The following is a 20,506-nucleotide window of genomic DNA, read 5'->3' as shown; positions in this document are numbered from 1 at the left end:
AGTGCTACATGCTCTCCTAGCTGTAGATACTTGGCTGACTGATAGTATATCATAGATGGTACGTTGGGGACAGCTGAGATAGTGGAGGACCATTGATGGAAATGAGAGGGCAAGTCTCAACACATAGCTAAGCGTAAAAAACAAACAAATCATATGTAGATCAATCATTAAATCTTTAATGCTTAATTTGACAGTTGTTAGGACGTACACACAAATAATATCTTAATACACCATGAGTAAAACCTATAGGCTGTACAGTGCATGGCCTTTTTATTGAAACTTAAAAGGTTATGTGATGTCATCATGTGGTTATTAATAGAAACATAGCTAACACTTAATAACAATCACTAATAAATTGTATATTGATAGTTATTTAAACTTTATTGTATAGTTATTTTACTGTTAAAGCTTTAGTGCATACATTTTTTATATTAATGAACGTCCATTACATTCAAGCCATTGCCAAATGAGTTGCTACAAAGCTAATTAAAACTATCAGCTCCACACAACTCTCTCTGAATTTGTCTGTATGGCTGTGTTCAGAAGATTGTGGCAATTGTGACTTTCCCGGGCAGAAACTGGAGTGAAGATAATTACCTCTTCTGAAGAGTCCACCATGTTTATTTAATCCTCCGTGTCCTCCTTGGTTACTAGCAACTGTGTGGAAGAGGTCATGGAAGGCTTGTATCATGTGAACGCGCCGACAGTTCTGTTGTCATTACTTAGAATTCCTCATGGGGGAGACAGAAACTATGCACTATAGCTTTAACAAACAATTAAATGATTTATAATGTTTACTAATTATTAGTAATGTTATAGCCTTATTCAAAACAAAACAATTATTAACCATTAACAAAGTATTGTATTCATCAGATGCAACTTTATAATAGCCATCCAAATAATGTTTATTGACGGTTTATAAACAGTTTCTTAATCATTAACAAATACTTAATATAATATATAAAAATGTTATGATGTGTGTGAACAAGCTGTTAAAATAACAAATTATAGCATAACAATTAGTAAACATTAATTATCATTTAGTTAACAGTAAAATAACTATTAACTTAAGTTTAATTAACTATCAATTTACCATTTATTAGCGATATATATATATATATATGTGTGTGTGTGTGTGTGTGTGTGTGTGTGTGTGTGTGTGTGAACATACACAGTATACTTGCAGAAATTGAAATTAATAAATGGGTTTGATTTACTAAAGATCCCAGCATTTACAATACAGGGGACCAGATGTAGGCAAATGCTTCTGTCATCCTTTTCTGTCAGATTTTGAAGTGGGGTACAACCCCATCTTACTCCAGTCCCAACTCATTAACTACAGGGTGCTACCTGTTTTAAACAGTGTATGGGCGCTACACATCTGAACTGTTTTTATTTGTAATAGCATGATCTCCATTTAGCCAACACTGCATAAACAAAACCCATAAAGATATCATATTCTTTTACTTCAGAGCCTAAGTGGTGCTATAGCAATCATGACTTAGTAACCGAATAATTATTTTTGGACTCCAGAGCAGAAATTAAAGAGATTCAGAGTATTCAGAAAGCAGTTAAAAATGTGAGGGTTTTTTTTGTCTTACCTGGGATAAAGTCTAATCCATTACACAACTTGTTTGCTAATCCTAGTTTTTCAGAGGCAAAGGATGTAGTGGAGGCCATCCTGAATAGACCATTCATGCTGCTGTTGCCATGGATTCACCGATCGAGGAAACACAAGACAGAGAAGCCATGTGTTAAGATCAAAGAGTGACCTTCTGACTCTCAGCGAGGATGTCACACAGAAACGCTGAGGCTGAGATCAGCCTCAGGCTATGTGCAAAACAAAGGGCAGAGCAGGTGCAGCCTTTTCCTTTGTCTTTCCTTATAGTCTCTCAGACAAGATGCCTCCATCTCTATTTATTTTAATTCATCTGCTGAAACACCACAAGGAATCCACTGAGGTCCACATATGAGTAGAGAGTAGAGTGGTATGTAACAAATGAGATGAAGCTTATAACATGTGCCTTGATTTCCAGTTCACTGACAAGGATTTAGATGGGAATTGTGTGTGTTCCTGTGGCTAAGAGGATCCTATTAAGGATGAGGGAGATGGACTGACATTTGTGTTCAGAACTAGGATTAAAAAAAATCCTCTTTCATGTGGATGGTAATGCCTCAACTATTGAGATCTTGATACTATGTTTCTATGTGCAAAGTAAAACTAGCATCCTTGGACAAATCACCTGATCCTGATCACTGGTTATACATACCAGTCTAAAGATTGACCAATAAAGTCAAATAATTTGGCTCAAAAACCTGGATGCTGCTCACTTTGTTTTAGATTATTTTTGGGCTTTTCCACCTTTATTTGACAGGACAGCTAGGTGAGAAAGCGGGGGAAGACATGCAATGAATCGTCACAGGTCGGATTCGAACCCTGGACCTCTGCATCGAGACATAAACCTCAAAGTATATGTGCCTACTCTACCACTGAACCAACCCGGCCACGGATGCTGCTCAATTCATGTCTAATGGCGCGTTCACACCGCCCGCGTTTTTGGGGGTCTTTAAGATGCAATAAGCCCCAGCCCTAATGTTTTTAATTTTGTGTAGGCCTACTGGCCAAGTACTACCTGCTTAGATTATAAAAAATGCCAAACAGATTTGGGTTCTTTTACAATTATCTCAAACAAAGTGGTAAAAGAGTAGGGAGGGCGAACATTTAAGTGATGGAAGTGATGCATAAACGACTATGTATAGGCTTATGAGGCATACAGTAACATCAGTGACATATGCCTAATATATGTTTCCTTATTTTAAAATGCACCACAAACAAGCACTGTAAATTACAAAAAATACTGTTGTCATTATTTTCAAAAGAAGTTTTTGAATTACATTAGTCTTTGGACCTCCGAGCTTGCTAGGGGATCGTGAAGGCAACATCCGTGTTTGGCGCACCAGTGTTTGGCGCGTGTCGCTTTCCAAGGTGCTGACCTCTAAGGGACCCTTCGTCGTAATTTTGGTTTAACTTTTGTTAACTTTAACCAACAAAAATAAGTTAGTAATTAATTAATGTTCATAGAATTTGGGCTTGTTAAAGAAAGAACACGTACAACTGGTAGCTTACATTACAGCTGTAATGTTACCTAGCTAGATGAGCTGTCTAAACATGTATTCACTTTTTAGCTAACGTTAAGCTTTTTGGCTAACGCTAAGCTAACCTAAGCTAGCTAATTTACTGTAACGTTTAAGTTGTTGCTAAACTAACAAATAACCTTATACACTGTCTTAACTTTTCAAGTATTTTCAACTTTGTTAACCCACTAGTTTTTTTTCACTTTTTTTCACAGCCGAGTGGGTGACAAATACTAACCTGGACATCGGTTTAAAGGTCTTTTCCATTTTCTTATTTGGTGCTTCTCTTCCTGTAACGTAAGAGCTAACGTCAATAACCTAACAACGTTTTTAAAAGCCATCACAATGAGGAGACAGGAAAACCAGCCAACCAGGTCAACAGCAGGTTTGTAAAAGAAATGTAACGTTAGTACACAATCTCCACACTATGGTTACTTAATGGCTTCACAAATGGCAGAGGCTAAGGTTGCCAGGGTCAGTAATTAGTGACTTGCGGTCTAATGTTAGATACAATAATACAGTAATAAATATGTTCTGCTTGTTCTAGTACAATTTGATTTGTTTGATAATTCAACTATTCTTACATTTTAAAGATTATTACCTGTCCGGCCTAATGTAGTGGGCAGTTTGATGTTGATGTTCACATATGTTTTCTCTGTTGTGTCCATCAGGCTGCCTGTCTGTGCCGCTCTTTAACCAAAAGAAAAGAAACAGAGTTCCTTTGACATCTGCTCCCTCGGAGAACGAATTCTTCTCCCACAGTGAATACATGGCCAGCAGCAGCACAGCCACATCTCACAGCACATCAGGTGAAGCATTCAGGCTCTTTAAGCTTCTACTGGATTTCAGTCACTAGGTGGCAGTATAACCAAAGAAAAACATAAAATGTAAATATATTTTAGAAATGCAATTGTTGCTCTTGAATGTTGCTTAATGTCTAATTTAATGTTTAATGTAAGATACACAGCTACAGACAGAGGAGGCTGCCATAAGATTTTCCTGAGAATATACCTTTCCTCAGGTACCTATGGATGTTACCAGGCCTCAGGTCCGTCCTCTGGTGCTCCACTAAGCTACCAGTGGAACAGGCAGGCCATCCCACAGTCTACTCCACCCCAGCAATATGGCAGCTACAGACCTGCTCCTGGACCTGCCCCTGCAATGAAAACCTTAACACCCATAAAACATCCATACAAATTTGGAGGTACAAGGTATGTTTCATTCACAACAATGAAAAATGCTGAAAAATCATAAACCCCCAAATCACCAACGAGCTGTTTAAACTGAACCATTTTTTCATATTTTTATATTCTCAAATAATACATGGGTGGTTAACCATCCAGACACCTGAGAAACAGTTGAAAAGCCTTACAGAAATATCGATAACACGACTTTGTTCATAGCTGTAACAGGCAGCAAACAAATTGTGTTTGAGCCTTGATTTTACTGTACCTTGATTTGTTCACTAAATAGAGTGTACCTGGCACTGACAACATATGAAAAACAAAGCCCAAAAGCCATAAAAAAAAAAAAAAAGTTGAACGTGTTTATTGTGTGCTTGGTTTCAATTTGAGATTCCAGTATTTGAAAATAGATTTATGTATTTTCATTTTCAGTTCAATTGAATTTCAATTCAATTTTATTTATAGTATCAACTCATAACAAGAGTTATCTCGAGACACTTTACAGATAGAGTAGGTCTAGACCACACTCTATAATTTACAATTTATTTTCAGCTCTAAGGTGGGACCAGCCAGCAACCCAATGAGACAACAGGATTTCAGCCCCAGTGTTAAGTCCAGACAGAGCACATATAAAGCTCCCAACATCAATGAGAGTGCACAAATCAAGCCAACTCCTCATACTGGGTTTTCTCAGATGGGTCAGCAGTCCTCTTACAGACCACCCAATCCCACCCATCAGTATTCCCATCAGCCCAGACCTCTGCCAGCTTCTGTCCCAGCGCCCAGCAGGCCTTCTGCTCCTGCAGCGCAGCCACAGAACAACTCCTGGAAGTTTACTAACAGCTTTGGGCCGCAGAAATCACCCAATGTGGTAAACAGGAGCACAAATCAACCTAAGACTGCACGACAGACTAAAACTCAGGTAGAAAAATATGTGAAAAATATATATAATAATATACAAAGATTTGAAAATGTGCCATTAATTGTTGTTGTTCTGATCACTACAGCATTTGTATGTGTGCTTAACAGGACACATTTCCAATGAAGCCAGCCATTGAGAACTCACTGAGGATCCTGACTTCCGTTATTGGTGGCATGAGACACTGGAGCCAGTTTAAAGACAAAGTGCCATACTTATTTGAGATATTTGGTTAGTTGATTAGGAGTTGTTGTTGTCAATGATGTGTATTTTTGAAACACCATTAAACAGGCTGTGCTCCTCCCTCAGCTACTCTCGACTCTGCGGTCACACTGGGTCACCATGGAGCCAAGAACTTCCTCATGAGAGACGGGAAGGAGGTAGTGCCGTGTGTCTTCTATGAAAATGTGAGTTGGGGAAAAAAAGCTTTCTCTTAAGAAGTAAATTGAAGGAATGTGTTTTGAGTTTATCAGATGACAATGTAAATTTGCTCACAATAACTTGCCCTGAGTCTCCTCAGCTTCAGTCAGATAAAATTACTTTTTATAAAAAATGACTTGATGTTATCCACGTTTATTATGATGATTATGATTCACTTTGGTTATACTGTTTATTTCCTGTACAAGTAAACCTGTTAGTGTGAATGTATGAATATGTTACTATCATCATTATCCTTAGTTTGAATTTAGAGGCTTTCACATCTAATCAAACTCAAAAATGTTGAGGAATTACTGAATATTGTTGATACTGGCTGTGAAAAGGTTGCTCTTTTCACTTGACCTAGTTTCCCAACATTACCAGTGACTCTGTTAAATTATTTATTATTTATTATAATCAATCAGGTAATATAACTACCACAATATTGTTTAATTAGTTTTATTTTTGTTTCACAGGGTTATGATCAGCTAAAAAAGGGTCCACCTATTGTGTTTTTCTGCATGTGATGTTGGGGTAAATCTGGTGGCAGCTTGCTGTGAGGCTGCAGCTTTCTATAGTTTTAATGTTATTTTTGTCATTAATATATTTGTTAATAAATGCAACCTTTTTTGCTCTCATTCCTGCATATCAACCTGCTTCTTCAACCTCTTTAAAGTTTTCCGGTGCCAAGCAACATCAACTTCCCTTTATATTGAGTGGTGACCAGACACTGGCATTTATAATAATATGTTTATTCAATGCAAAGTATAAACATAAAGTAACACTGGAATCGGACTTAATCTGCCTCTTGTCCAACAGGAGCAGGAACTGCCCCGTCTTATCCGGGGTCAAGTTCATCGCTGCGTGGGAAACTATGACCGCAGTAGAGACGTCCTGATGTGTGTGTCCGTCAGACCCGGCCTGCCTTCAGAGCAGAGGAATGCTCAGGAGGCCGTCAAAGCCTGTGATGCAGAAATGAGGGCGCTGGTCAAATCACTCAGTGAAGTCTGAGCATCAAAACTGTATGTATCAACAGCCGTACAAGACGAATCGGAAGAAAAAGTATACCAGTATTTAATGAGTGTGCATGAGAGCCAAGCTTAGTGCTATAGAATAATAGATCAGTCTTGTTATGGGTAGAAGTTAAAAAATAAAAAATAAAGCATGTTTGGACCCGCAGTTGCGATGTTGTGCTGAACTTTAACAGCTGAATTCACTTGCATGTTCTGGCGTAAATGTTTTTGTATTTACTTGTGAATATAAAGAGCTGTTTCGTTTAACGGAAAGTAAAGCCTCTCTTTTTGTAAGTTCTGAAATATTTTTATTACAAAGAAAATTCACAGAACAGCAAACATTGTTTAGAGGTTAATTCAGTTAAAGCAAACACGATGAGGTAATATCTCAAAATATATCTTTGAAAAGCGGGGCAGTTAAGAATAACATGTGATATCAAGTACAGTTAGTTTATTTACAGTCAAACATCACAATGGACAAAACAATAATTCTACTCTACCAAAAACACTTTTACCAGTGCTGAGACTTTACATACAATTGTTCAACAAATAGGGGAATAAGTCCAGTGCAGTCACGCCAGTCATTCCCACAGTCAAGCACAGTATGAGGTCCAATACAATACCAACATTTCTCTCCTGACCTTCTTTCAAATATGGCAACATAATCACAGTCATTTTCTTAATGTCAGGACATGTCATTATGGGAACCAAAATTTGGGAAATATTTAAAGATTAACCCACTAGCAAAATCCGACCCAGTATTCAACACTAACACGCACATAAACACCTACTAGAAAAGGGAGTCTAGCTTGATAAAATTGGCAGTGTACACGGAGAGTAAGTGGAGAAGTAGACATTTTGTCCTTGAAACATGACAGGAATGGTGCCAGCGTCTTAAAAGGAGAAGTGGATTGACGAGAACACAGCAATGCATTAGCTTACTTGAGGAGCTAATTATTTTAAGCCACGTTTTACACATAATGTGAATAATGTCTCAGCGCAGATAACCAAAGGCGAAGTTCAATTTGTACAGCTCCCTTCTCTACCACTCAATTTCTAAATCACGAAAGACAAGGGTGCCAGGAATTAATCTGTTAGCTGCATGTCACAACCTTTTGATATAGCAATTCAAGTGATTTACCTCTTCTAGATAATTGGCAAAAATGTCTCTCTTTTTTTTCTTCCCTTCTCTCTGCCATTACCTCTAAGGATTAGAAGACATCATCTTTTTTTATTCTCAAGAACATTTTCTCAAGTTAATGAGATCATACTGCATCAAGTACAGGAGAAAGACTTAACATTTCAGAGGAAAAAAGTATAATAGAAGAGAAAACAAAAAACCATCACACAACAGGATCCACAGTTATTCAGCAGAAAAAGATAATTGTATTGAACTCTTGTCTTGGTTATGTTAAAAGGCACAAGTTGGTCAGATCACATTTAAAATCTAGATCATTTGTTCTACCATTAACAAGGCCCATCTCATCATGCATTTTGACTAAATTCCTACATCTCCCTGCCTATTGCAATCATTTTTTCCTGAATTAGAGTGTTTAGTATTGTGTGTTGTAGACAGAAAACAATTGCTCATGTTTGACAAGCTAGTTACATTACACAAACAGTTCAGGGGAGAAGGTTAACAAAAGGATGCAGTATCCCAACATAACATTTTTACTCTGAAACCACTACTTATTATTATGATTCACGTCTTTGTTATGAGAAGAGATTTCCATTTATCCTCTCGGCAGGTCTGATGCTGTGTCCATTGTCCGTTTCTTTGAGACAGTTAGTAAATGCACTGTCTTTAAAAAGCTAACACATTTTCTTGACTCCTAATGTTGTTCAGTGCCTGGTCAAAAGACCGGAAGGTAGACAAAGTCTGAAGAGCAAAAATCCTTCAAAGCGTCAGATTTCTTTTTTCAATGGGGTATTTTGAGACCTTAAACATCAGCTCTGTTATATCCAGACCATATGTACTGTACAGTCCAAACGCTTTAGCACAATACATTGTCAGTAGATGTAACTCCTTAAGAGCTGACCCATTAATATTCTCAGTCTTCGACCGTTCAAAGTGTCTCTCTCGTTGAGTCGAATGTTCTTCAAAACCTCTTACTGAAACATTGGATTGGACGGGTCGTACTGCCACATAACATCACGCTTCCACTCTCTTTATGCAGCCAGCCTCTAGTCTGTTTTTGGAATGTTACATATGTTGACTTGTTACCCACAAAAGAAAAGAAGGGGAAAAAACACTTAATTGTTTATCAAGTACTTGTTATGTTTGTGGTCATGTTTGCTTAAATCATGTGAAATGAGGTCCTTGCATCTTCTCACTGCATCGTCTGCAGAACTGACATGAAGAAAACAGTTAAGTCAAAACTGCAGAAAACTGATGATAAAAAAAGGATAACCACATTATTGTAACATAAAACATTCCATCTATATGAACTGAATTTGAAATAGTCACATAACAGATACAGGAAGACAGTGTTTGTTGTTGAGTGTCAGCTTCAGTTATCACTGTCGCTATCCCAAACAGCATCACCTTTAAAAACGGGATGCAGGTGTCTCTCCATGACATCAAGCCCAGGTTAGAGAGAGTGGGGGGAAAGCAAGACCTCGTATCAATGCCCTATAACAGCGTGGGCAGAGGGGTCGGGGACAGCTGCTCCTTGGGTGCATATTTGGCAAAAAAGGGCAAGAAGACGGTGAGCATGACTCCGACAATAGCCAGCATGTAGCCCCAGCCGATCTGGCACTCGCCAGCATAGTAGATGTCAGAGTCCCCGCAGAAGGACCTGACCAGTGAGGAGTTTAGGCCGAAGGGGTAGACCAGCAGTCCAGCAGCCATAATGAACACTGCAGAGAAGACAGAGTGGGTTAGACAGCGAACAGTATATTCATATAGGCTGTTGGAATCACAAAGGAAAGGAGTTTAGTGCCGCAGTAATTACCCCACATGGAATTTGCCTTGGTGATAGGTGCATACAGTACCAAACCAAACATATTAAACAGTAATAGGAATTAATCAATAAATACAGAAACAAATATATACAAAATAGCTGTTTAGTATATGAGAAAGGATGCTGAATGGGTTTAGTACAGAATGCAAAGAAATATAAGGAAGGAGGAAAGATAGAGAGAAACAGCTAAAATGTTTAATCTTTCATAGATTAAATCTTAAGGATTCATTAAGAGAAAAGTACAAACAAGTATTTTAAAAGGTTGGTTCACTCAAATAAAACACATATTCTAGATCTGTATACTCTACTGGTGTGTCAACTGAGAGCCACTGGGTGGCAGTAGAGGTTTTGCAGAAAAACCTACAGTCTCAGTGAGAGTTAAGTGTGTAATTTAGATACTTCATTACCTCCATTTGAACTTACACTTGATGATTTGTTGCCGTGTGGACATGGTAAGATAAATCATGACCTAGATAGTTTAAGTCCAGTGGTGGCCAAAAAGTGCTTTTAATGTACTGAACAACAAAAGCTTTGATGACCTGTAATTGACAGAAACTAATGCAAAATCATTCATGTCTCCTTAAATCCATTTGCACTCATTATTTTAAAACTCCGGGGCTTTGTGTACTTCTGCTGCGATCAGCTTTCTCATACACTATCCTCGGTGCCCATGCAGCCAGAGAGCGGCTCACTTTTAAAATTGAGTCAAGTCTCCCAGCCCGTGCTACCAAGCAGGTATTGACTGCGCTACAGGCTATCATTGCTGCTCTTAGTCATTCTGAGTGCCGGCTGGAATCCCATTACATTGTCAGGTGTCATAGTTGTTTTAGCTTTGGTGAGCTGGGGTTACTGGAAAAGCTTGAACTTGTGATAGTCAGTAGCTCTCTAGAAAACACAACAAACACCTCTTTTATTACGCTCTATTGATTTCAGGAGATGTCAGTTTTCCTACTTTCAAGGGCAGCAGCTTCGCGGTCAGTGGGAAACAGTGCTCATATGAGAGCTACTCTGCAATAGCTGTATGAGTATCAAATTGAGGGTTTGTGTGGGCAGTGAAGGATTGTGCTGGTAGAACAGGGATGAGGAGGTAGGAAGCTTTCACTGATGTTCTAGTTGCACACTGGGGACATAGGGATTGACTGTTAGGAGGAGGAAAGGGATGATAGGGATAAAGAAAGAGGTCTGAATGGGTGAAGGAGAGGCATCTGTTGAGTGTAATTTGTCTAGCCCGCCGTAGTGTCTCTCTGTGGAGTTCATTGAGGGTCTGCCTTGCGTATCCCAACCCTGTACTCAGCCCTCTCAGAGTGGTTTTATCTCCCGGGGCCCAGCACCTCAAAGCTCACTGCCTAATGACACTTTAATGACCTTCTTTATCAAACTATCATTGGCTTTTGTGGAAGAAACACAAAGGCCACTACCCTGCTACTCTGAAGCAAACTTGGACACAAATGTAGAATGGATAAATGATGAACAACACAGCATAACCCCCAAAGAATCTATACATAAATGATCTCCAGTCTTTAACAGGTGTCAGGTAAGCAGGGTGAAGGCTGGATTTGATCATTTAGAGCAGGAGTATGCAGGGCTGGTGTCTGGATCAGATAAGCTGCAGCTCGGGCTGACTGTATTCTTCAAGCCTTTAATGAGAAGACAACTGCTGAAACACTGTAAAATCAACCTCAAATCAGAGGCAAACTTGAAATGGATCAATTTCATCCTTTTAGATGAAGATCCTGAGAGGGATAAAACCAAACCAAAGGGGAACTTTTTTTGTGTTCAAAGACTTGGGGTGTACTACTGTTGTATAAAGCCTTTTGTGGCTCCAGAGCGAGCTGCATGAAGTCTGATAAATTGCTTTAAAGGAACACGCCGACTTACTGGGAATTTAGCATATTCACAGTAACCCCCAGAGTTAGACAAGTCGATACCCACCTTCTCATGTCAGTGCGTGCTGTAACGCTGTCTGACGGCCCCGGCGGCATCAGGCCAGCACAGAACATGCAGGTGAATGGTTCCAGTAATCCTACTGCTCCGAATTGTGACAAAATAACGCCAACATGTTCCTATTTACATGTTGTGATTTGTAGAGTCACAGCGTGTACAAAAAACGTAACATGAGACACAGCCATCTTCTAACCGTAAACAAACCGGGAACTATATTCTCAGGCGGAAGAATATAGTACTTGGGCAGAATGATTTGCTTTGCAACAACCTGAGAATATAGTATACTCTGGGGGTTACGGTGAATATGCTAAATTCCCAGTAAGTCAGCGTGTTCCTTTAAGTGACGTCAATTGAGTCAGTGTCGGATGGGGTTGAAAACTACACGTTTGAAAATGGGAAAATCATCTGGGGGTGTGGAGTTAGAAAAGAAATTATGTTACCAGACCTCTGTAGCCCGCTTCTTATCTCTGCTCGAGGCAAGCAGCTAAAGGCTACATTAGCCGCTACTAACACACCTGAATCTCCGACCAAACTGTTGGCAGTCGAAGTTTTGACAAAGAACAAGGGTGTGTGGAATAGAAAAGTCCTTTGTCAGTATTTCAACATTGTAGGAGTGCAATGCTAAAGTGCTTTTAATGCCCAAATGCCAGACTGCATGTATTGCATACTGTACAGGATGCATACTGCAGAACAATGAGGTCTACATTTTCTGACAAACCTTAAAATGAAGGTAGGTGAAACAGCATTCTAGGTTCCACTGCAGGATGGATCAACCCTGTTTCAACAGGGTCTTAAATGTCCCAGTAATCTAATCCTATGAGGAATGGGCAGTATGATGAAAGAGGCGGACATGACACCAAGATGCCATGCAGGGAGGCTGAAGTTTAAAAGTGTTCATTACTTGTGCAGCCAGGAGAGCAATGTGCATGTGGGCTCCTATAACTGAATACCTCTGTGTTGTTCACATCATTGGCTAAAATAAGAAAACAGTGACAACAGCTGCTTTGTTATTGTTATGAATAACAAAAAAACACTGAAAAAAATTCAAGATTGAGCTTAAAACAGAGACGGCACTGGTCAACATGGAAAGACTCAAATTTCTTAGGAATGTGTGGAAATTATTAGGGGGGGGAGGGGGTCAGAGAATTGGTAGAATTACACATTTTATTTTTGCTGAAGGGAAGTTAATCTACATTTTTGGGAATAGAAGGGGTAGACTCTTCACTTCTTTTTGTCTTCTTTCTTTTTAGATTTAAGTGAATAACAGTTACACAACAAAGATAGCTTTTGTTTCGTTGGGGAGGGAAAAATAGGATTCAACTCCCCAATAATTTCTGTACAGTCCCTTACAGGTTTTAATTTGTTTTGAATGTCCACAGTAGCCACCAGGCAGTAAAAAGCTACAAGGACTTCCATCAATTACCTCCTAATAGACCCAAGTAGCGGACAGTTTACTAACCTTTAGAGCTGCAAAGATTAATGAATTAATCGATTAGTTGTCAACTATAATCAGCAACTATTTTGATAATCGATTCATCGGTTTGAGTCATTTTTAAGTTCTCTGATTCTAGGTTCCTTAATGTAAATATGTTTTAGTTTCTTCACTCCTCTATGACAGTAAACTGAATATCTTTGAGTTTTGGGCAAAACAAGACATTTGAGGACGTCATCTCGGGCGTTTGGGAAACACTGATCGATATTTTTCACCATTTTCTGACATTTTATAAACCAAACAACTAATCGAGAAAATAATCGACAGATTAATCAGCAATGAAAATAATCGTTAGTTGCTGCCCTACTAACTTTCCAACCCCCAAGTAACGGTCTGCATTTGTAAGAACTCAAGACAGGGAGGAAAGTCCAGTCCTTTCTCCACAGAGAGGAATAAAAGTGAAGAGGTGTGGAGAGAATGTGTCAGCCCCAATCACATGAGTGCTGCTGAATACACGAGGCTATCATAATGGCTCAGAGATGATGAGACAGTGAATAATGGAGAGAAGTTAGCTGGGCACTAATGTGTCCCAGTTTCATTGTAAACTTTACACACAGCGCCAAAGAAGGGGATTAGGATTTAAAATCCCTGAATCTGAGCTGTTGCTTATAAGCAAAAGTGGCAACCAATAGTTGTTTTTTTTATGTTTCTTAAATTACTTTTTCATTCACAACACTTACAGTCTGTTAATCTAGGATAAAACGTCCTTGAGTTACTTGCTGTATTTCTTATTACTGACAACTTGTTTGAATGCACACTTCAGCAGCTTTGAAGTGCTCACAGGCTTCAGACTGAGGGAGTGAAATATTGATTTGGAAAGGCAAAAGAGCCATGAGCACAGATTTTTCATTGTTCATCATTCAACCTGTTTTCAGGTAGCTGCAAGGCTGTGGAGGCCTTTATGTACCCTAATGAATAGCAATACCTTCACGGGCTCCTCTGTTTTCGTGTAATGGATTTTTGCGACAAGAAGCAAAATTAAATAAAACTGAGGAAAAAGCATTGTACTACCATACAAAGAAAGACACGGCTAAAAAAAACTTAAATCTCTTTCTCAGTGGTGTAGCGAAAAAGCTGCTCCCAGAGACAGTGAAACAGGTTCACAGCAGTGAGAATGAGAGAAAGAGATTGAATGGGTTTGTGGGGCAGGAAGGTGTGTGATAACCTGACGTTCAAGCGTGACACTGAATCAATTCCATCACTCTTACACAGAACTCACTGGTTTAGATTATTACCCAAACCTAGAAGCACACCAGTCATAGGATCACTCGTGTTGTATTTCAATGTGAATGCCTGAGTTCAGCTGTAGAAATCTGGTAACTCTTGTTAGAAAGTGTCAGAAATCCAATAGACTCTCTTCGCATTCGACATTCATAGAAGGAATTCTATATTACATAATGTAATATAGAATTCCTTCTTCTACTTCTACTTCATTCTACTCAAGATATTACTATTAAGAAATTCAATTCTGTGAGCTTTGAGGTCCCCTTTCATAACGATGCCAAGACCTCTGCGTTTGGATCAAACTCTATTGCCACTGTGTGCTGGCTGTCATAACTCCATTAGCGATGGGAGGGGTTGAATTAAACTCAATAGGAACTGGGTGGCTCCTCGACTGTAGATGTAGCGCTCTTTAATTCATGTTTTGTTGGTGTTGTCTCTAAGTGTTTGCTCCCTCTGGCAAACACATAGAAATATATTAAGTGTACTGATGAGTTTAATCTAGGTTGCTGCCTCAGTCTGCTGTATCGTTCATCTTTATGCATGCACCGTATGTGGCTGTTGGTCCATGTTTGCTTTACTGTTAGTTTTTATGCATCTGTAATTGCCTGTTTTTCTGCTTCAATTGTTAGTTTGTATGTCTATTTTATAGTGTTTTACCATGTGTGTCATTTCTAATACTAACCAGGGACAAGGACTGCAAGTTACCCTACGGCTAGAAGTCCCACATACATTGCATCGGTTGCATTTTAGATGTAACAATGCCTATACGTATTGTCCCTGACAAATAAACCGATGAAATAAAAAATAAAAATGAATTGTCAACCAGACAGAGAGACGCCTGCTGACACGACGACCACCCAGTAAAACCTGGCGTACAGTAGCCTTGTACTGAGTGATTCACTGTCTAAACAATATGGTACTGGTAAACCTTTGTAAAGAGCATGGGGAAGATTTACAGCTGAACAGTAGCTTAGCTTTCCAAGTCTACTAACTCCCTGGTTCCCAACCTGGAGGTCCTGACCCACATCAGCACGTTCCACCAAAACAAGTTCCTTCTCGAGGCTATTTTGCAGATGCACCGTCGTGTCCGGACGACGATTGTAATAGTTTTCAAGAAATGCCAATAAACCAGAGCACGTTTTTCTCCCATCTCGGAATGCTGTGTGGACTAAACAGACCCTCCTTTTTTTTTAAATATACAGTTGGTCTATGTCTCAGCATTTCATTCATTTTGGTGAAGAAAACTAAATGAAATATTTATTTTTTTAAAGTTTGGATTATCATTTAAAAATATAAACAGGATAAGGGCATGGTGAAGACCTAAACACAAGCTATACACACATTTAGTATCACTGTCCTCTCTGCCAAACAGCTTCGTCCTGCATTAGAAAAGTATGCAGCTTCAACACCTAAAGAGGTAATAGAAAAATAGCCAGGTGTAAGGTAGAAGAAAACACTGAATTTGTCAAGGGAGCCAGTTAAGTATGTACAGTATGATTGTTAAAAAAAAAAAAAAAATAATACATAATAAAGAGATTTGTATTACAAGTTCCTACAAATAACAGAAAATCTCATCTCTGATGCAATATTCACAGGAAATAATCTGCTTAAAATTCATCCAAATTGCTTGTTTTACATGAAATCCCTGCAGTTATAGAGTTCACTATTTGTTAATCATACAGTTTAACAGTTGTTTTGTATTTCTGTTATTGTTGTGCATTTAATATAATATGAACTATCCAAAAAATATGTCACAGAGGTCGTCCGTTTACTCAAAAAGGGTCCTTTTAGGAAAAAGGGGAAACCACTGCACAATTATCTTTGTGTGCAGTTATATAGAGGACAGGCTCTTTAAAGTGTTTTATAACGAGAAGTCAGCAAGAGAAAGACACTTACATTGAATAATGAGACAGGACAGGTTATACAATATACGTTTAAGCCTTGCAGCCAGCAAGAACTAGAATATATTAGAACAGATTAATGCGCTGCTTATCTTCTCCGACCGCCAAGCCAGTTAGACAGTCGGGTGGAGACTACCAGCTCCAGCGGGACGAGAGCAGTCAGACTTGTAAACACAAAAAACGTAAAAGAAAGAAGTACAGAGCCACACTGGACCTTTGGGTGTTAGTTATATCCTCTGTGTCACCAGCACCCACTGCTTATGCATTACTCCTGAAAGAAACTTCTCATCTGGCTGCAGTCTAAACAGGTATATTATCTGCTATTTACTTCAAAGACACCTGAAAGAGCACACACATTAGACTGTGGCCTTACACTACCGCAGACTTGTCGGATGTCACATTTCCTTGCATAGCAAAGACATCAACATGCAAGCCAGTGGGGAAGAAAACACATTTTTCATCTCTGCCAAGGATATTGCCTGCCTTCTTTCAGGTAAAGTTGTAGGCGAATGCAAAACAACAACACAATGTGTCTAATAAATCTTGATTTGCAGACACAACACTCATTTGTTTGTGTTGCCGGCCATGTTTGTCGTTGATGAAACACAGTGACAGGAAACATATGCTGCAAAGAGCTGAGAAATGTTGCTTAATTACAGATGCAGGCCCAAAGCTATACATCAGAAGCACTGTTCTTCTACGGCGTCTTCCTCCGCCATGTTCTTTATCATCTTGTCTCCCGTTCTCTTTTTCCATTTTCCATGAATAGAACAGGTGAGCTGATCTCTGTCTAGTCCCAAGTAGACAATGATGGAAATGAGGTGCAGATTTACAGCCATTGCCTGGGGCACTAAACACACAGTGTGACCCACATACATTCACTGTTAAATTATATATAGCCATATATAGGCGCATACAATTATGCATAGATAGTATTTACACACATAGTGTCCAGGTAAAGAGTGGCACAAAAACACAGCAGTTTCACACGTATATCCAAAAAGATTAGGGTCTAAATTGCATAATTTAATCACTGTGTGTATACGGTGGAAATACACACAGTGTATGTGAGTGTCCACTAATGAAATCATAACAAAGGGTGGTGCATAACAGTGGTTTGTCTCTAGGAAATTGCCTTTTCACTGGCCGCACACAAGGAGTATTTCCATTTCCCCGCTCTATCTACAGGCAAATTGAGATAGGGGATGGATAATTTCTTTTTCTCTGTCAGACAGTAAAATAAACACTTTTTCCTCGACCTCCAGACCAGCAGCAGGGAGAAGGAAGCAGAGGGATACCCAAAACACTGATGTTACAGTGCATTAAATCCCAGATGAAGATAAAGGAATAGCAGAGCAATGTGTAGCATCCCTGAGAAGACCACACACACAACGGATTGCTCTGAATGAAAAATCAATCATCTTCAAATGAAAGTTAGTTAAAATAGCATGCAGCTCTGTGTACATCTGGTCCACCAGAGTCTCCGGTGTTACGTATAGCGTGGAAGATGAAAGTTTTGAAGTTGTTGGGAGTTTAACTGTGCCAGCAATGAATCTCCAGGTAGTCAGCTGGGACCTGGCGAAGCGTGGGCATAAACAGCAGGGACTCCATCCTAATGTGATGAGCTGGGCTCTAGTCTGCACACGGCCATGTTGATAATTAAGCTCAGTGCGCCTCTGGGAAATTATGTTAATGACGCTCCTCCGATTACCTACATTTCTTGAAACGTTCGGCTTAAGGTGATCATGAACACAGCGGCAACTAAAACACAACTCCCTAATAAATGTTTCTGAAAAAGATTAAGGATGAGAGGAGAAAAGGACAATGGGGAGGGAGAAGTTTTTAAGGATTCAATGAAGTACTTTGGTAGATATTTGTTTTTGCTTATCTATCTACATTTGTAACCATAAAGCAAGGAATCTCTGTGAGCATGTCTGTCATTCGAATATCTCAAGAATTGTTCTTTTGATCTACTTCACACTTGACGGGTGTATTGCTGGGGACCCAATGACGGTCTGCTGGCGTCTTATATGCCTATTTGGAAAGTAATACCTCTGCTAATAAGTGTATTTCACCATGTGTTTCTGATGCTGGATATACTAACGTTACAACTGAATACTTCTTTATTTCCCTGGAGTCAACAAGCAGATATCCTACAGGAAGCACTCTGCCATCGCAACTCAAATTGTGTAAGTTTGCCATACTAACTTATAACACTAACTAACTAACTAACTAGCCGCTGCGAGGCTTTTAACTTACACAAGCAAAAGAGCGCACATCACACCTGTTTTAGCATCACTTCACTGGTTGCCAGTTCATTTTAGAATTCATTTTAAAATTCTGGTCCTTACTTTTAGAGCCTTGCACCGACAAGCTCCTTCTTATATGTCTGACCTGACACAGCGTCACACTTCCTCCCGGAGTCTGAGGTCATCAGGTCAGATGAGTTGTTAGTGGTCCCCCGCACTCATTTTAAAACCAGAGGGGATTGATCTTTTCAGGCAGTGGCTGTGCAACTCACTGCCGCTCTCTTTACGTTGTTCAAACTCTGTTGATTCTTTTAAAAGCAGTTGAAGACTTTGCTATTCAAACAGGCTTTTAGTTAGACGAGGGCTTTTATGAGTGGCTGACTTTATGTACCTGTTTTGCTTGTATTCTTAGGTCTTCTACGCATTTATCGTATTTCAATTTATTATGTAGCGCTTTGTGATTTTTATCTGTGAAAAGTGCTATATAAATAAACTTAACTTACCTACTTAGTAATGTTACTGCCGGCAAAATACACCGCTAATCAAATCCATGCTTTAATGTTGCTTTATTACCGTGGTGTTTTGGACTGTGTGGAAATGAATAGTTCTGCTGAGTGTATTTACGGAGTGTGTTTGTGAGCACGAGTAGCAACTTGGTGTGTTTTTCAGGGGTGGATTTAATGACTTTGGTGGCTCCGGGCAAACAGTGTCAATTTGTTATTGGCAGTGGTTTTTCTGAAGTAAAACTATTAGCCTAATGCTGCAGAGTAAAAGCCCTGTATTCAATTTTTTACTTCAAGTGAAGAGTGAAATTACAATTGAATTAACGTCTATTCAAGTTGAAGCTTTCAACTCCTTGATAATGCTGGATAGCTTAATGAATGCATCATTGCCAGGTAAAGGTAGTAGTCCCATATTTTCCTCTAAAGTAGAAGTATACAGTAAGTAGTATACAGTTGAGTTGCATATTTTTCCATCCAATAGGCATCACACTTGGTGGGTGTATTGCTGAGGAACCAACAAAGTGCAGTGTCGAGTGTGAGCTCTTAACATCTACGCAACATGTTTATTAGGAGTGCGTTATGTACACACTGTGTAGTGTATTGAGAGGGGACCCCTATTAACTATTACCCTGCGAACGGCATGCTGGGTACACCTCGTTTTCCATCGCTCACTACAGTACATTCAAGAACAGATGAAGAAATAAGAGACCGGAGAGAACACAGATGTTAGATTGTCGCAAACTCAAACATTTCAAGCATCAGTGATGTAACTTTCAGAATAAACGCTATTGTTCCGGGAAATAGCCTCGTCCCAAACAGCCAGCTGTTAGCAAATCATGCGTATATGCTCTAGCATTGCTAGGGGACGCAGCTATGTCGTGGCAGGTGTATTGTATCAGGACCCAAGGAAGCGCAGTGTTGAGTGTGAAGTTGTTAGGATAAGTGGTCTTTGAGAAAGCTGCAAGCATGAATACCACAGGCCAAGCAATCGGCCAGGCACTGCACTAGTATGTTTAATTCTGGGTGCAGGTCCATTGGAAAGGACATTTTCAACAGGACCTCAGTTTTACTGAGCACAAGTGACAGAAAAAAATCAATTTGTTGGGTCCAGCTTGCTTTTTCAGTTCCCATAAAGATGTGAGACAAAGCAGGAGTCCGTGCTCAGAGTGTCTACAAAGCCGGTTTGAAACCACTGGGGAATTGCTTGTTGGAGTCCAAGTGAAAGCAACTTGTTAAAGAGACGATCAAACCATTTTCTGTGGAAATGGTCCACTACTGTCAAAGGAGGCAAAAACCTGTTGACCTTGAGCTCTGTACAAAAAGAGATAAAAGAGTGAGAGAGCAAAGAAAAAGAAAAGCCAATGAGGAAATAAAATACAGGGAGTTGGGAGAGATTAGCGGGGCAATAAAATAGCTTCTGCTATCTATAGAGTGAGCAGGCCTGACTGTGGACCGGTCAATCAGCGCTCAGTAATAGGTCCGTTTATCACTGGCTCATTCAGACTGCTCTAAGCTCATATAGAGGACTACATAGGTGGTTAAAGCCCCCAGTCCACAATGCA

General features: G+C 39.5%; 2 protein-coding genes across 4 annotated transcripts in view; one reads left to right on the top strand and one right to left on the bottom strand.

Moving 5' to 3' along the window:
- Nucleotides 1-2,911: 2,911 nt before the first annotated feature.
- spata22 (spermatogenesis associated 22) lies at nucleotides 2,912-6,935 on the top strand. 3 transcript variants are annotated; one of them, XM_028596151.1, is made up of 8 exons: nucleotides 2,912-2,986; nucleotides 3,351-3,520; nucleotides 3,807-3,944; nucleotides 4,157-4,346; nucleotides 4,872-5,241; nucleotides 5,349-5,469; nucleotides 5,548-5,645; nucleotides 6,475-6,935. In XM_028596151.1, the coding sequence occupies exons 2-8, from the start codon at nucleotides 3,481-3,483 to the stop codon at nucleotides 6,664-6,666; spliced, it is 1,149 nt and encodes a 382-aa protein (XP_028451952.1). In that variant the 5' UTR covers nucleotides 2,912-2,986; nucleotides 3,351-3,480; the 3' UTR covers nucleotides 6,667-6,935. The 3 variants fall into 3 exon arrangements, with proteins under 3 accessions (XP_028451952.1, XP_028451951.1, XP_028451953.1); XM_028596150.1 differs by having other exon boundaries at nucleotides 2,960-3,057; XM_028596152.1 differs by having other exon boundaries at nucleotides 2,968-3,118.
- Nucleotides 6,936-7,084: 149 nt separating this feature from the next.
- lhfpl7 (LHFPL tetraspan subfamily member 7) overlaps nucleotides 7,085-20,506 on the bottom strand; it is a 108,335-nt gene continuing 94,913 nt past the window's right edge. The window contains exon 3 of the mRNA XM_028594498.1: nucleotides 7,085-9,527. Within this exon, the coding sequence (XP_028450299.1) occupies nucleotides 9,301-9,527 (227 nt within the window). The 3' untranslated portion in view covers nucleotides 7,085-9,300. The remainder of the gene's footprint in view (nucleotides 9,528-20,506) is intronic.

The sequence above is a fragment of the Perca flavescens genome, chromosome 13 (assembly GCF_004354835.1).
Source record: "Perca flavescens isolate YP-PL-M2 chromosome 13, PFLA_1.0, whole genome shotgun sequence".
Lineage (NCBI taxonomy): Eukaryota > Metazoa > Chordata > Actinopteri > Perciformes > Percidae > Perca > Perca flavescens.
The sequence above is the reverse complement of the archived record's forward strand: the minus strand, read 5'-3'. Positions and strand labels throughout refer to the sequence as shown.

Excerpts from the sequence above, each read along its gene's own strand:
- spata22 (XM_028596151.1), top strand. The coding sequence starts at position 3,481 with ATGAGGAGACAGGAAAACCAGCCAACCAGGTCAACAGCAG. Across the intron at positions 3,521-3,806 it reads GCCAACCAGGTCAACAGCAG|GCTGCCTGTCTGTGCCGCTC; the intron begins GTTTGTAAAAGA and ends TGTGTCCATCAG. Across the intron at positions 4,347-4,871 it reads TACAAATTTGGAGGTACAAG|CTCTAAGGTGGGACCAGCCA; the intron begins GTATGTTTCATT and ends ATTTATTTTCAG.